General features: G+C 36.3%; 1 protein-coding gene across 42 annotated transcripts in view; it reads left to right on the forward strand.

The window, feature by feature from the left end:
• KCNMA1 (potassium calcium-activated channel subfamily M alpha 1) overlaps positions 1-15,166 on the forward strand; it is a 421,949-nt gene extending 406,783 nt beyond the window's left edge. For 7 of the 42 annotated variants that reach the window (XM_039727452.1, XM_039727454.1, XM_039727460.1 and 4 more), the window contains 5 exons: positions 2,879-3,073; positions 4,618-4,736; positions 6,500-6,724; positions 8,832-8,860; positions 14,411-15,166. In XM_039727452.1, coding sequence (XP_039583386.1) covers positions 2,879-3,073; positions 4,618-4,736; positions 6,500-6,724; positions 8,832-8,860; positions 14,411-14,565 — 723 coding nt within the window. In that variant the 3' untranslated portion in view covers positions 14,566-15,166. Of the gene's footprint in view, positions 1-2,878; positions 3,074-4,617; positions 4,737-6,499; positions 12,306-14,410 lie in introns of those variants that run through there. The other 35 variants (XM_039727467.1, XM_039727471.1, XM_039727488.1 and 32 more) reach the window with 11 other exon arrangements.
• Positions 15,167-16,689: the final 1,523 nt, after the last annotated feature.

Below are 16,689 nucleotides of genomic sequence, written 5' to 3' on the forward strand. Positions count from 1 at the left end.
TTTCAGTTAAATTTTCTGTAGAAGACCAATTAGTTTAAAAGACATGACAGCATTAACTGCAAAACATAAGCACTCTGGTAATTATACTTTAAAAATGATTGAACAAATGGGAAAGCATCCTTGAAACATTTGAAAGAGCTGCACTACAATTCCAAAGCAATGGCTAGGTGGCACTGCTAGCTCAGATATCTGTGTCATTATTTCCTTGCTATTTACTCAGTTTCAGTGTCTATGATGCATTTCTTTTTTCCTGTGTTTAGAATACACCTATTTCATATTCTCATTCCGGATGCTGATTAAAGTGGGATCACACACATGTCTAATGTGGGAGTTGGTTAATGACAAGAGCAAACAAGTATTTCTTCAGTTTTGATTTTACACTCAACAAAAGGGATTCTTTTCCATCACTGGAAAGTGCCTTGTTACTTTAAGTACAACAGCACCTTTCCAAAGACATTTTGTAGATCAGTTTCTTATAAGTACTGGCATATTCAGGCCATGTACCCTCCCACAGAGCAAGTAGAAGATCACTCTCAAATTAATATCAGTGTATTATTATTCTATAGGAAATGGATATCAGCTAGTTCAGCTTTTCAGTGTTCCCCTAGTTCCAAACTGGCAAGATGTTATAAGGAGTCTGATTTTTGTGACAATCAGAAGCATGGGCAGACAGATTTTTCTTGAGTGCTAAATACTTTAGTACAGAAGGAAGCAACCCTGTTTAGCAGAAGGTGAGAAGTTACAGCTTCCTATTCACCCATGTTTTTTTGCTTATGGTTGGACATTTTCTGATCAGATACAATGCTGCGGCAATTTGTCCTGAAACTTGGAATCTCTTCTCCCAATGACTGCAAAAAACCAAAAAAATAACCAAACAAATCCAACATCTTTTGGCTGCACTCATCCATCTGATTGAATGGTGCTATCCACATCAGTCATGGTGTGAAACCCAAATTAAGCCATTGTTCCACAATAAATGCTGCTTCCTTTGCTAATAAGGGTCTTAGTTTTGCCTTAGAGGTACAGCACGGTGGAAAGAGTTGCCAAAGAGGGCGACTGATTTCATCTCAGGGACAACAAGGAAGCAGTAATTGAAAAATAAACAATCATGCCTGAATGTCTTCTCTCTCTCACAGTGGCAATTCCTATTAAACATCATGTAATCGCTCCAGACTTACATTCCTGCAAGGGGTCACATTGATTTTTCTATAAGTTAAGAGAGGTTTGAGTATTACACTTGAATTGTTACCCAGTGCATCCACATGTGTAAGAGCTGATTTGAGATTAGCTGTTGTTTTAGACTGGCTGAATCTTCGTGAACCTCTGCTCATGTCAGACTACTCCTTACAATATGCTTTGTGGTTAAAATATGTAGTGCCTTATCCAGGTTAACTTAAATAATTGGAGTTGATGAGATGCAAATATTTGCTTTAGGGCATGTATAACAGTAAGAATATGTTCCTCTCATTTTAATTTAGTCAACAGGTGAATGGCATATATGCCTATGTAAATAAACAGAGAAGCTTGAAGTTAGGAAACTTCAATGTAAAGTGAAAAACATTGCTGCGTAGAACTCATTTTCTTCTGTTTTATCTGTCATCTCCAGCAAACAATGAAACTGAAGTTTCATTATACAAAGAAAGAATATCAAAGTAACATGGATAGGAAGCCAGTTCTGCTTTTTGATCTCAGGATAAAATATTTCAACCTCTACCTCAGTTTACCCATGTATTAAATACAGTTGCATTATATGGCTAGAGCAATGAATTTCATTGAAAAGTACTATTTAAAAAAAATAAAAGTCTTTAGGCAGCAAGCACTGTTGGAGAATTCACTATTCATTTTTACTTGGATGGATTACAGACATTTGTTCTAAGTCCTAAATTCAACAAAATCCAGAAATCCAGTAATGTCAATCCTGTGTACTCTACAGTGAGTTCATTTTTTCCTTTTATGTTCCCTGCACTTACAAAGCTTCTGAAAACTCAGGCACTGGTGACATTATAAGTGACAGTCTTTCCTTTTTTTTGTTCAACTCTTTTTTTTTTTGCCCACTACAATACATTGCAGATGTTTAACTGAGTATGTCTGAACTATACCAGTATACTTTTAAGTGAACTTGAAAGTCATTCATCTGGATTTAAATTAATATTTTAAATACCCATTGTTTGCCTGACAGACCAGCAATGCTACAGATGCTGGCAAAATGTCAGTGTGGAGTAAATCTTCCCTAATAAACCACACTTACCCTATACCCTAGAGTTTTTTAAAAGGACCACCAGGATCCCAAACTCATCATACATTTATCTGGAATGAACTCAAGATGTTTAATTGATACATGCTTATGTAGGAACACTGTCAAGTCTCGTAATAAGATGTTTAGTACAATACATCGGTTAGACTGCTAGAGTCCAGCCACAGTAATAAGTAATGACATTTGCAGCACAAAGGCAGCTCCCCAACGAATTGGTGACAAGAGTAAAAAGGCAATCTAGCCTGTGTAAGCTTTAAATGTGGTCTGAATTTTACAATTACATGTCCTAAAGCCCATTATTAGACATGAGGGCGATGAGAAGGAAAGCAGTCATTGCATCACTACTAACACCAATTATAGGAAACATAAATCATTCAAATTTTTGTACTTTAATAAAAATCAGCCTGAATTGGTGTTTAAAAGGAAGGATCTAGTATAGGAGCCTAATGGGATAGAAGAAAATAGAGTAATTGGAGGCTGCTGTCTTTTCACTTTCTATATAAAATTATTTGAAGAGACAGCCAAGAACTTTAAACAGCAGAAACCCGGAAAAGTTGTAATTTGGATGTCTTCAGTTGTGACTTTAATGGTGTTTGCTTAAAGAGCTTTCTTTTATCTCTGCAGACATACTTCAATGACAATATCCTCACACTGATACGGACATTGGTAACAGGAGGAGCCACACCAGAGCTGGAAGCACTGATTGCTGAGGAAAATGCATTGAGAGGAGGTTACAGCACGCCCCAGACACTTGCAAACAGGGACAGGTGTCGAGTTGCTCAGTTGGCTTTGTATGATGGGCCATTTGCAGACCTAGGGGTAAGATCATGAGGGAAATGCAGGACCAAGGCTGGTCTGTGCTCTGCTAGCTTTCTCTCAGACTGAGTGAGAAATCTATCTCAATAAGTATATAATTTCTATTATTGAATTTAATAGAGCTTTTGGATTGTTTAAAAATTTATAGCATGGAGTGCCAGGTTTGCTCTTTACCTTTTTAAGAAGCTATATGACTGCCCAGGATTCTTGCCTGCATATTCATACAGAAAATGCTGTGGCTCTTCATTGTCAGCTGAAGAGATAGATGAGCTGATGATATAACCATTATAGCAATAATGAATTCTAAATATATTCAATATGTATAGATATACCTTTTTTGGGTTTTGATAAGCTTATTTATTGTTTTCACAGAGCTTCTAGTTCTTAAAATCTGCTTATTAGCTTGAAAACAAAGTTGTAAGGTTTGGTTTCTGCTGGTTTTGGATGAACTGAAATTCTTATGAAATCCTAATTTTCTAATAATTTGACTGCACTGTTCTAAGGATGAAGTCAAAAAACAAGCAAAAAAATTTCAAACCCCAAACCAAATAAATGATCTTTTAAAAATAATGCATCATATAAAAATAAAATATCTAGAAATGTTTTCTGGCCACATTTTGAAATCTTGAGGTAATCCCAAAGCACCCACTCTGCTTTGATGATGATGATGTTGTATTTATGTTTCTTAAATTAACCCTGTGTTGACCAGCTCTGTCCCAAAAGAATGGAATTACCTTCTTCACAGAAATGACAGGGAATCCCAGTTTAAGGATTAGAGCAAGAGTACACAGATAGAAGCCTACAGCCTTTCAGCTGATGTAGTAGTGTAGCTGCAGCTGAGACTAGAAGCACATCAAAACTCTTTGGCATGCAGCTTAACATTTCCACAAATACAATAAGCAACACCCATCTTTTGAATTTCCAGAGCCTCAACTGCACTACATCTATGAAGGCAGAATGCATTAACTCTCATGATTACTTAAGACTTGCTATTTTGGATATACAAATGAGCAAATCTAAACTTACTTTTTTGCTAATCATACACTTAGCCATTATTTTACAGCAGTAGATATTTTATTATCCTTTTGAACCCATAGAACTCTAATTTCTGTGTGCTCCTCATGAGTGTTTTTTGGTCTGGATGACAGTATGACTGCTGCCAAGAAAGGGTGAAAGATACTAACAATTCTAATACCACAGTAATATAATTTGTAGAACTTGCATTGTCTGGTACCAAAATTTAGATTTCCAGCTTAAAACAAATCACTCACTCTTTCCAATTTGCCATTATTTTATGGACCAAGGCTCTCCCAAATAACAGTCATCACTTTACATGGTTACTTATTTGAAATAAAACATTTAGATTATTCATTTCCTTGGGTAAAAGGCTCTCATTTGAGACAAACAACAGACTGTCTATACATTGTCTTTTTTTTAAATAAGTTCATATTGCATGACTTGTTCCCTGACATTGTGTTAACAGAGAAAAGAAAGGAAAAAAAATGTGCTGTTCTCTTTTTTTATTTAATCTCCTCTCTTTCCTCTAGGATGGAGGTTGTTATGGAGATCTGTTTTGTAAAGCACTGAAAACATACAATATGCTTTGCTTTGGAATTTATCGATTAAGGGATGCACATCTAAGTACTCCCAGCCAATGCACTAAACGGTGAGTCTGGTCTTTCAGAACATCTCTGCTTCACTGCTCTTCAGTCTTCTCAGCAAGGAAAAACCCAGTGCCTTTAGTAAATATAAAAAAGACCTTGCTCCATTTTTGCATAACTTTTCCACAATCCTCTTTGAGGATATTACCATGATTCTATCTGACTTTAAATCATAAGCTGGATATCACAGCGTAAGTTGTCAGCTGATTTTATTCAAAATTTCTAAATTAAATTTTCAGAGTGTATCTTTAGCTTGTTTGCTCTATGCTGATCCACTGTTTGCCTGCAAGGAAAGGACTTCAGCTTCCTTATATCAATCAACTCTAAGTTGTGGGATAATAATTTAAATTACAGTAGCTAGTCTTTTTCTGAATGCTCAAATAATACTCCTGTGGGCTTCCCATCAGTACCATCTGTGTCTAAGCATAATTTCTTCCAGTAAATGGAAGCCCTTCTCTTGGTAGACTACATTTTTACTTCAGTAGCACCAAGCCTGACCTTAGTGCTTTAAATAGAGCAGACACATTTCCATCTTTGCAAACTGAAGGCCATTTAGCAGCTTGCTTGAAATGTGTCTTAATTAAGTGCTTCCTAGAAATACACACACAGACCCATACCAGAAGTATCACAAATCTACCATCTGTTACTGTTTCATGCTCTACAGAAAGCATCATTATTGGGTGAACATGGCAATAAACAGCACTGCAGCCCACCAAAGCAGCTTCTTCTGTAAGAATTTGAATAAATTGGGTAGAAAAATTGAGTTGCAGTTTAGATTTACACTGTAGTTACTATACTTGGGATTATTTGTTGGCTTAATAAGGGACCTCTGTCCCTGAAGCAGCTAAGCAGATTTCTTATGAGCATTGAATTAATTTGAAACGAAGTCATGAGCTTCATGTTCAATTTTTACTCATTTCTTGTTTGGACAGAAAATGCCTATTGCCTCGCTCAAGTCTGTTTTTCACATGCATGAAAAAATTTAGCAGCTGCTCTATAAGTCCTTCATACCCTGAAAGGCCATTAGGTGAAGGTGGGGATTCTTGAAATTGAGCAAGTTTTTATTTCAGGCCTGGGATTTGTACTAAGCAATGTTGGATTCTTGGATGTGCAGATTTCTCTTTATAAATGCTCTTTGAGGCTATGAATGTACATGTGGAGTGAATGAACAAAATTAACCTCGCTATAAAGTTATTGATGTATTTTCCTTAACTTGTTTTAACTACAGTCACAATCCAAACCAATAATTATATCCCTTGTTCTACTGACTGTACTTAAATATTTAATAACTATGTAAATATGTATTTAAATGTGATATGTATTTAAATATATATTTAAATAAGCTGCATGTGAAATCCTCCTCTGTCTGCTTTTCAGCCATTCTTTTAAATACTGTTTGTGGTGGGTGTGTTACTGTTTTTTGTCAATATATAAGTATATTTTCTAGGGTCATTGCATTATGGTGCAACCAGAGAAAGAAGCATGGTTAGTATGGTGGTTTCCTCTGAAAAATCATTTTAAGAATCACTTGAAGAACATAATTCTCAGGCATTATGTCTGTCTGACAGAAAACATAAAAAAAGTGACAGCTGGCTTAAAAAGATCCTAAACCATAGTGGGAATTATGTGAGCTAATATTAGGTACAAACAGAAATTGAAAAATTGGACTAAGTGTTCCTGAGCTAACAACTCTAGAAGAAATTTCTATTATAAATCTAAACCTGTTTTCTTTTTTTCTTTTTTTTTTCTGTTCTGTCTTCCTTTCCAGTTACGTTATCACAAACCCACCATATGAATTTGAGCTTGTGCCGACGGACTTGATCTTCTGTTTGATGCAATTTGACCACAACGCTGGCCAGTCCCGAGCCAGCCTTTCTCATTCCTCCCATTCCTCCTACTCTTCCAGCAAGAAGAGCTCATCAGTTCACTCTATCCCATCAACAGCCAACCGACCGAACCGCACCAAGAGCAGAGATTCCCGGGACAAACAGAAGTATGTGCAGGAAGATAGACTTTGATATGTGTATCTACTCCCACTGTGTGTGAAACTTGCATTCACCACCCATTCTCCCCGGTTAATGTTTCCAGCAGTAATGTTCCCTGTTTTCCCATGGAGTTCTCCCTTTTTGTACACATATTTTGCATATGTATGACAGTGTGCATGTGATTGTCATTTTTATTTCACCACCATAAAACCCTTAAGCACAACAGCAACAAAGCAGACGGACCAAAAGTTATTTATGATGCTAGGGGAGAATAAAAAAAGAATTCCAAACCCATAGGCACACTGAAAACATAAATAACTCACTGCAGTTACTCTACATATCTGAAAATAGAGTATATTTAACATGAACACTTGCTCTTGATGTCAGAGTTACACAAAGAAAGTCATTTAGTGCAGAAGTGTTGATGTATGTTGCAGTAGGTTTTTTTTAATACTCATATTTACAGGAGCTCATACATTTATTTGAAGCTTATAAAACTCTCCTATTGAAAAAAAAAAAACCCAAAAAAAAACCAAAACAAAAACCATGCAAAAAAAAAATCCCTGCTGATTTTTCACTCTCAAAGCTTATATTATATAGGGCTTACACTCCTTGTATATATTATTGCTAAATATCTGCTTTATACCAAAGCAATATCAGGGACTTTTCTGCTTGTTTAAGAGCTTTCTCTAAAATGCTAGTCTTTTGGAGATGGTGTATTTTCCCTTTAACACTGAAATTGTCGGGGCATGAAGTTTTACAACTCCAATGGTTTAATTTAAGTTTAGAAAGAGTCTAATTGCATATTAAATTATTATTCTGTCTATTTATATTGCCACATGAATAGCTATATTTTCTTTCACTTTTGACATTTGGGATAAAAAGCCATATGTATCATAAATATTGGATGTAAGTCATTAAAAACTGCCTTCTTGGGACTTTTACGTCTTTAAAAGGTGAATTAGTCACCTTATGTACAGAATAAATAATGTTCAGAAAAGAGCAAGCATTTTTCTGTGCTTACATATCAGATCTCAAGGGACTTTGTTCCTTTCCCCAGATGGTAGTTTAACTTTTCCAAGTTAGTGTTCGTATAAATCTTCCAACAAGAGTCCTATGTGAAGAACCTCCAGAAATCTTGCTGCATGTTCCACCTGTTTTTTTCAACAGGTGCATGCCAGTATGCAGGAATACAGGGAAGACAACTGAGTGCCTTTAAGTCTCTCCCATGTGGGGAGAAAAGGTGCTGTGCCCCAGGCTGTTAATGAGGAGAAGAAGAGGGCTGGGCTGGAAATATTCACAGTGCTGAGGTGTTGTGTTCCGTGCACTTGCCAGAATTTAGTTCTTGCAAATTGTCACCCATGACACATGTAGCCAAAAAAAGTTGTGGCAGGGAACTAAATATAGTGAAAGGAACCTGCCCTAGACAGCCATAGGAATGATAGTTCAGGCTTGCTTTTACTTTTTTTTTTTCTTGGTTTAAACTTCAGAAGCCAATGTATATTTTGAAATATACAGCCAGCTCTAGGTTTATGGAGGGTTTCCAAGGGTAGGGAGGGCAGAAACACATCCCCTCTTCCCTGGCTATCCAGCAAGAAAGCATGCAGACAGAAAAATATTTAGATTTGGAATGATTAGCATTGTAACTGCCAACCCAATCAAGGTGCTTTTATGGTTAGTTTTGTCTTCTACCTTCCCCTTCCCCAAGCATGACAATTTTGAAGATTTGCTTGCTGTGTGAATTGACAATAAAGCCAAGCACTTTTACTGACAAAACCTGGAACTGTGTAAGTGGGCTACAGAGAATACCACTGTGCAGTGCTAAGCATAATGATTGGAATACAGTCCATAAGTGTGAGTGTGCATTCAAACGCAGCTGTAAGTCCAATCAGTGAAATACATTGCAAATTATGGTTGCTCCCCTACAAATGAGACTATTACAGTTGCTCTTCATCATAAAGAAAAATTCACGTGTTCCTTTTTGCAAAGAAAGTTATCATGTTTTGCCCTCAGAATATTTATTGCTACAAGGATGTGCCAGTTAAAGTGCTCAACCAGAAATATGACAGTTTAAAAGCATTGTAAAACTTACATAGCTTACTTCTTTTTCTAAAGTGCAACAAGGATGAATAGAATGGGCCAAGGTATGAAAATTAATGGTTCTGCATGACCTAGCAACTGCTGTGGGTTTCCCTCTATAACTTTGTCCTTGTGAAAACTTGTGAAATTAAAAAAAATAGTTACAAACTTTATTCAGTTATTGGTTTGTTTGTTTGGTTGATTGTTATGTTGGTTTTCTTTTGCCTTTTTTTTCCCACCAAACCAGAAGTAAAACTGGCTGCTGCTGCTGCTGCTGTTTCTCAACCCTGTTTTGTTTTTTATCCTCTCATCTGCTTGCCTTTCTAATTGCACGTGTCCTTTTGTAAACACCCAGGTTCCTGCTCAATGAAGATGCCTATCGTGATGCAGACATTACTTTAATTTCCCATTTTCCTCATCCAATTTCTTTCCGACCTTCCCCTCCCTACTTTCTTATTCCCCGTGTATGTACATGAGCATCTTTTTATGTTGGCAGAATTGATTGAAGATAGTTGAGAGCAGTTACACATTTTGGAAGAATGTTAATGGCTTTGACACCAAAATGCTTTTCCATTAATGTTTTATCTGTTTTCCATTTAGCAGAGAAAGGGAGGGTGGTAATATGAAGCCACTTGTCACATGCTACATAAAGATTTTTATCCAAAAAAATAGTATTTGTATAACAGAGCAGCTCAAATAGAAAAAAAAAATATAAACAATGTACATTAGAGAAGTAACTTGCCTACTTTGTGAACAGCAGAAGAGCAATATCTATCTAACATGGGGAAAATCTGAATTCTTCAAATTACATTGAAGTCTACTCCAACTCTGTCCTCTATCCTGAAGTTAGAATTCTAAAACTTTTGACTTTTAGTGGTGTTGTTTACAATTTCCACTGCTGACTATAGTCAGATTGATCAAATACTTTATTATAGTGATGAAGGTTTTCTGAGATGAATGCACTAATGGAGGTTGGTCGTTATAAGTAGAGAAATACTTTCTGTTGGTGTTTATATTGAAAAGGAAGAGGAAATCTCCTGTTTTATCCCAAGTCAGCCAACCACTGCAGAATGGTAGAATAGTTTTTGAAAGTGGAGAAGTATCATCAATGTCAGGATGTTATATTTTAGGTTTTTAAATGAAGGTCCTGCCATTTATATCAGTCCCGGCATGGTTTCAGCATTGGAAACCAAGTCCATAGTGAGATTAAGTGTTGACACAAAACCATGTCTAGCAAACCTGCAGGTTTTTGGCATTGACCTAAACAGAGAGAGTCAGGCATTTTCCAGTGAAATTCCCATTGTCAAAACTAAGAATTTTGGTAGCTTAAAAAATAAAAAAATCAAGAACAAATCCAGAACATTATCTTTGTCACAAAATTTTAGTTGGCCTGGAGGAACATAAAGTTCTTAATAGAAAAATAGTTTATTCTCTCTTTCCCTGCAAATTTCTTACTGCCTGCTACATGCAAAATATTAATCTGCCAAACACAGAAGTGCTGAGCAGGTGGGTGGAGAAACTTCCAATACTTTTCTTTCTCATACAGGAACAAATTACATGGAATAATTTTCAGCTTAGTTATAAACAAGATGGTTACATGCAGGGAGGAGACACACAAACACATACATGCAAACTAATTTGAAACTGCAAGTGACACAGAAGACAAAAAATGCATGTTTTAAACAGTTGAAAGATAACCTGGGATTATGGTGAGAATACAAAATTATGGTGAGAATACAAATATAGCAAAACCTTTGTGTTATGTTTGGGTAGTACTTTCTTTGCCTCTATTTAAGAAGAGGGGGTGTTTCACAGTGACATTTGCTCTAAGTTTCTACTCAGTCCAAAATTAATGATAGAAATTTTAAAGTACTAGTACAGTAAATCTCTTGGAGACAATTGCTTATACAAGTTGAGGAAAACTGTATTTTGATATTTTTACTTTGATTATTTATATCCTTTTTTTATGCTGTGGGGATGATTGTTACACAAAACCATTAATTTTTATTTATTTGTAATATCAGCATTAAGCCTTTTGAACCCTCATGGATGCACTGATGCTGATAGGCCATTACAAACATAGATGTTTGAGAGGAAAGTGTTTTCTGCTGTCTGATACATTCAGTTACTAAGCTGTTCCAACATCTCTCAGGTGATGCTGTCAAAAAGAAGCCTGTCAAATAGCGTAGGAAGATCAGGGACTTTTTTAGCAGCTCCTGAAAAAATAAGGTAAAAAACTATACCTGTTGTCACTATAATGTAGAAACATTTCTGGTAAGGATCAATATGCATATTCCAAAAGGGAGAGAAACAGACTCAATATGACAGAGAACTTAAAAGTGCTTGGTGAATATAGCAATAGATAAAGACTTTAAAAAGGGGGTTTCTGAACTGATGTAAAGGAAAAAGTAAATATTAAAGATAACAATCTGTGCTAAGACTCTGGAAGACATACCAAAATCAGGCTGTAAACATAGCATAGAAGACTGAAAAGTGTGTAGGGGCTTCAAGAAGAACATTTAGTGACTGGGAGCAGACTATCATAGTGTCCAAGAGTAAAGATCAGGAGTGTTGAGCTCGCATTTCAAAGGTAAGTAGAGAGGTCCATGAATTTGCACAGGCGATTTATTGTTATGTGGTCAGTGATAATTTTGACAGCAGAGGGAAACAGGAAAGGTATAAAGCTGGATCTAAACGTTGCATGCTGGAGAATGATAATACTTTGGTCAAGGTTTCAGCACTGGCAAAAAGAAATCTAAACAGCAAAAGGCATTAGTCTACAGCTTCTGCATTTATTATTAATGTTCTGTATGTATTACTTGCCAGGTAAAGGCAAAAAGAGACTGGGGGGTGTCTTTTTTAAAGGACAGCTCCCTATACAGGAGTTCTATTGTAAATTTAACACATAAATAAATTGCTTATTTGGAATATTTTAGGGAAAGCTGGGTATTCTGAAGTGCTTTACACTGGCTACTGAGAAACACAACACAGTTCTAATTCTTAGCACTCATGCAAGCCTCCCCTTACTTGCTACAACATTGAATTAACTTGCACCAAGTTCTGTTTGTAAGAAAAGTTTTTGCACTGTGTGTTAAAAAAACAAGGTAGCAATGAAAGTTCACGGTGCTTAACTTGCCTCAAAATCATTTTAAACACAAACCATTAGAAAACTGTTAGTTTGAAATTGTTTATGTGATCTCACAAGGCTTTTAAAACATGATAACCATCACACTTTACACCTCTCTGAAAGGTTAGTTTAATCGTAGATCACATAAAATTGGTTTCCACAAATGCATAATGGTTCATGTGTCACACTTGAACTAAATGGTTTTTTAAATGGAGCTGAAATTATTTTGATGTGTACACATTCCCAGACTTCTTTTTCCTACAACCTTTCTTAAACCGGCCCCCATCAGGAATCATTCCCTTAAAGTCTCATTAATAATTCAGATGTTCTGATTACTTTAAAAGATCTATGGAATTGAGGCTTTTTTTTTTTTTTAACTGCTTGACAAAAAGATAAATGAATGTAGAAAGAAACGGTAGGAGTCTGGCAAGCTGTAGATCATCTCTGAACAGATTGTAACTTTATCATTCTGTCAGGAAGAATAATTTAAAGCACTTAATCAGTTAGCTTCAGTGTGCAGGATGTAACATTATGAATTCCTATCGTCCAATCTGTTCAAATCAAAGGGAACTTAATTATAATAGGTGAGAGAGAGGGAGATGGGAGATTGAGCATCGTTCAGACTCAGGCACCTTTAAGGGGGCAGGGAATTATTTAGTCTGGTCACAAATGAGTAGGATATTTTTAAACACAAGTGAAAAGCATTTTAGAAAATTACAAGAAAAACAATACAGTAGTTCCATTTCCCTTTAGTAATAAGCTATTAATAAGTAACACCATTCCTAGATTTAATTTTTTAAAACATGTGTAAGAATGGGTAGCAAAGGTTTTAATGGGGAGTGGGGGTTTGGCTTGTAAATTCTAAAAATCCATATAGAGTAAAAGTGGTTTAATTTGTTATTCATTAAAGTGACTGAAAAGTCCAGTAATTCTGGAGATTAAGCTACTTCTTGAGAGACTCTAACTCCAAAGGTCTTTGTTTATTTTTGTGCTGTTATGTCCAGGTATTTTTCCTCTCTTTTTCTCAGCCTTTCAATTTCTTTTCTCTCCTTTACATCCTGAGCTTTTGTGCTCAATCCTTGGGTTTCTAAGGTGAATTTTTCTCTGCTAATTTTGAATAATTTATTTATTAAAAAATGAGCATTCTTTCCACTTCTGTGCTGATTCCAGGTACTGCAGCATTTCAGTGGTTAGAAAAGTAGCAGTTTCTATTATGTGAGGCACTAAAGCTTCAGCAGCATTTTGCATTCCCCATTGGAGTGAGAAGTAGTGCATACATGTAAGAGTAGCAGCTCTGGTGTGACACACTTTGAACCTTGCATGTAATAATGAAATGCCCAGAACCATAAGTGTCCACTGCTCTGCCCACCCACCTCTGGAATCTGGGGAAGGAGGACAAGAAAGGAGACAGAACTCTGTTCACAAATGCTGGTCAAGGCACAAGTACACCTAATGTGCACTTGTGCCTTGACCAGCATTTGTGCATCTCTAGATCAGGAGTTCCCAAGTCCTGGAATAAAGTTCTCTTGTAAGGTTGCATACCTGTCATTGAGAAATTACTGCAGAAGTTGCTGTAATTTTTTTTTCTTTTGTGAATTTTAAGAAGCTTTTGTCCATACCTGCAATGGAGCAGTGCAACACAGTGGTTACAGGGCTGAACAGCTGGGAAGGGCTGCAGTGCTGCAGCCTCTCAGCATCCTCCCACATTGCTCTCAGCCCACCTTAAAGCCACACCATAAAAATTCCTCCTGTGTTCATGGAAACAGGCATTGCTCAAGGGTAGAAAAGAAAGAGCTTCCTCTCTAATTTTCCTTTAAGTCCTTACTTCCTTTGCCTTGATGTCACCAGGACTGAGCCATTCAGGATTAGCTGGAGTCCCTACCACAGTCAGCTGCAGTGTTCCCCACCCCATTTTAAACCCTGGCAGCAGGAATACAAGTCCTGGTTATTGTAACACCAACTGCAGAAAGTGTTTAATGTTCTCCTGCATGATCTTCTGGGCTGCCACCCCAAGGCTGAAATGGTTCAGAGAAGTCTCTGACTCTTTAGGTGCCCCTGTGTATAGACTCACATGCTCTTTTCTGTATTACCCTTATCCCACCTGCTCTCCTTGGCTTCTTAATTTAGACTTTGATTTGTATCTTTTTCTTTTTTCAATAAATGAATCACCTGAGCATGGGCACAAGAAAAGAGCTCTCTTACATCCAACAAGCAAACTAGCATATTGGCAGTTTTCTTTAGCTTCTATTATCAAATCTGCAAGCATCATCCTCCTTTCATAACAGCATTTTCAGAAGTATTAATCTAATGCACTGTACTGCTAGTAATTGGTCAAAGTCACCTTCTATTGATCTCTGTTTTCTATAAACTTTACTGACTGCTCCCATTTTCTTTTTTTTTTTTTTAATGTTTCTGTGTATGTGTGCTTCACTAATTAACACTTTCATTTTTCCCTCCTTATTCTGTCTCTACCTGTTTTGCTCCTTAGCAGAAAAGAAATGGTTTACAGATGAGCCGGATAATGCCTATCCCAGAAACATTCAAATCAAGCCCATGAGCACTCACATGGCCAATCAGATCAATCAATATAAATCGACAAGCAGCTTGATACCACCAATACGAGAAGTTGAAGATGAATGTTGACTCCTTCGAAGCCAGAACTATTTTTATAAAGCCTGACAAACTTCATGAATGGTGATGTGACATTTATTCCTCTTACTTGCTGAACCACTGATGGAGAAGTTAAGAAGGGCACGCTTAATGGGAAAATAAAGTAGACAGATCTTTGTTTGTCTGCCTTTGATATTGCTTCCACGTATTTTGGAAACTATTTCATTTATAAATGAACATAATCAAAACTAGTCATGTATAGCCTCTAGCATTTTAAATTATTTTTATTTATTAGAAAAAATATATTTTTCTTTTTTTTTTTCATTGTTAAGTATTTTCCCTTAAGAAAATGGCATTTGTGGCCAGACTCCTAAGAATTAAAAAAATAGCAAACCCTCAGTCTTTGGCTTAAAGGAGAATGATGGTCACAGTTATAAGGATATGTAATTAAGGGAGACAAATGATATATTTACAAAAAGGAAAAAAAGGTCCAACTTGTATTTTAGTAAATCAAAAAAAAAAAAAGAAGGAAAAAACGTACACTTCACCAAAATGTTTCCTTACCAGAAGATGTGTATTTTGTTCAGCATTGACACCAGCTCTTAATAAATTGAACTTATTTATTTTCAGAGTTGAAAGTCATATTTTTATACATGTAACATTCTTCAGAAATATTCTTTGTTTTATTAACATATATAGATCATCTTGACTGCCAGTTGTGTGAAGAACCCCCCAGGCTGTGCCCTGCCCCTTCTCACGGTGGCACCCACAGACACCCAGCACCCTCGGGAGCACGCTGTGACACAGCCTGTGACACAGGCACAGGGAATGTCACCACCCCAGCAAGGCCGTGGTGGGCACTTGCTAGAAATGGCAAATTTGGCAACTGCACTTCACTTCCCATTAGCCATCAGCAGCTGCTAATTTCTGGAGGCAAGCTTGACAATTCTTCTTCTTTTGCCATTATTATGGTGATTTAATCCAGAGTGCATAAAATAGTGCATGGAAGCATCAGTTATACACCATCTCATCCACCACATTTTGTTAGTTCCTCACTTCGAAGTGCTGATGGCCTGTCATTGGTCTGAGATGGTACAAATTCTTCCTGATATGTATAAAGATTTAGCTCCAGATCCTTGCACTTTAGTAAAACTCATACCCTGGTAAAGGGCACGTGGAATCTCTTTTTGGTTAATTCACACCAGGATAAAAACTGGTTTAGCTTCAGCTCTACAATCTCACAACGTGCTGTCCTCAGTTAATTCCTACAATAAGCAACATCTTATTTTAGCAGTTGTTTTTCTTGTTGGTTTTTTTTTCTTTTTCCTTTTATTTATTTTTACTTTGCTGGGACAACACACACAAAAGTACAGTAATAACCAAATAAAGATAATAAAAGTGATGAATGTATTTATTATGATAACATGCAAAAGGCCTTTGATGGGTGCCTTTTGTGTCAGCAGTTTCACAAAGTTGCCAACAAGCTTTATAGCCATCAGACAAAAATGTGATGTTTCATATCTGTGCTGCAGTATCCACCCACCCAAGCATTTATGTTCTAAATGATTTAGTTACTCTCTCTATCTCAAATAAGCAGCATCTGACACAATTGTGTGGAAACAAAAAAAAAAAAAAAAAAAAAAAAAAAAAGGAAAGGCTGTGATAGTAGGGAAACAAAAACCAAAACCACAAAAGCAGAGTCATCAAGAAAAGCAGATTTTCATTGTGGAAGTTAACTTTAGGCTTTGTAATTTTGCAGAATTGTTAAACACCACAATTAAACATACCGTGGTATTTTTATCATTAGAGAAATATCAGTGAATCAAACAAATACAAAGCAGATGATGAATTTATTGTGAAAACAATGATGTCCACTATGTAATCCAACGTTTAAGCCAAACTATCTCAGCTTTAATGTTTGTCCACTGGCTGCAGTACAAGTATAACCATACTAACACCTAATAGGCTTTATTCTGGAGTGACTTCTTGGACTGTGACTATTTTGTTGTTACATTTTGTAGAATAGCTATTTAAAGACAATAATGAGAATTGTTAATACAGTATCTGTAAAATTGGATCGTTTAAAATATTTCACTCTCCTACAGAGTAACAAAACAATACAATCAGTTTTTCATTATTCTTTAGATGCATGTTTAA

Source organism: Passer montanus, unplaced genomic scaffold (assembly GCF_014805655.1).
Source record: "Passer montanus isolate IOZ18808 unplaced genomic scaffold, ASM1480565v1 scaffold61, whole genome shotgun sequence".
Classification (NCBI taxonomy): domain Eukaryota; kingdom Metazoa; phylum Chordata; class Aves; order Passeriformes; family Passeridae; genus Passer; species Passer montanus.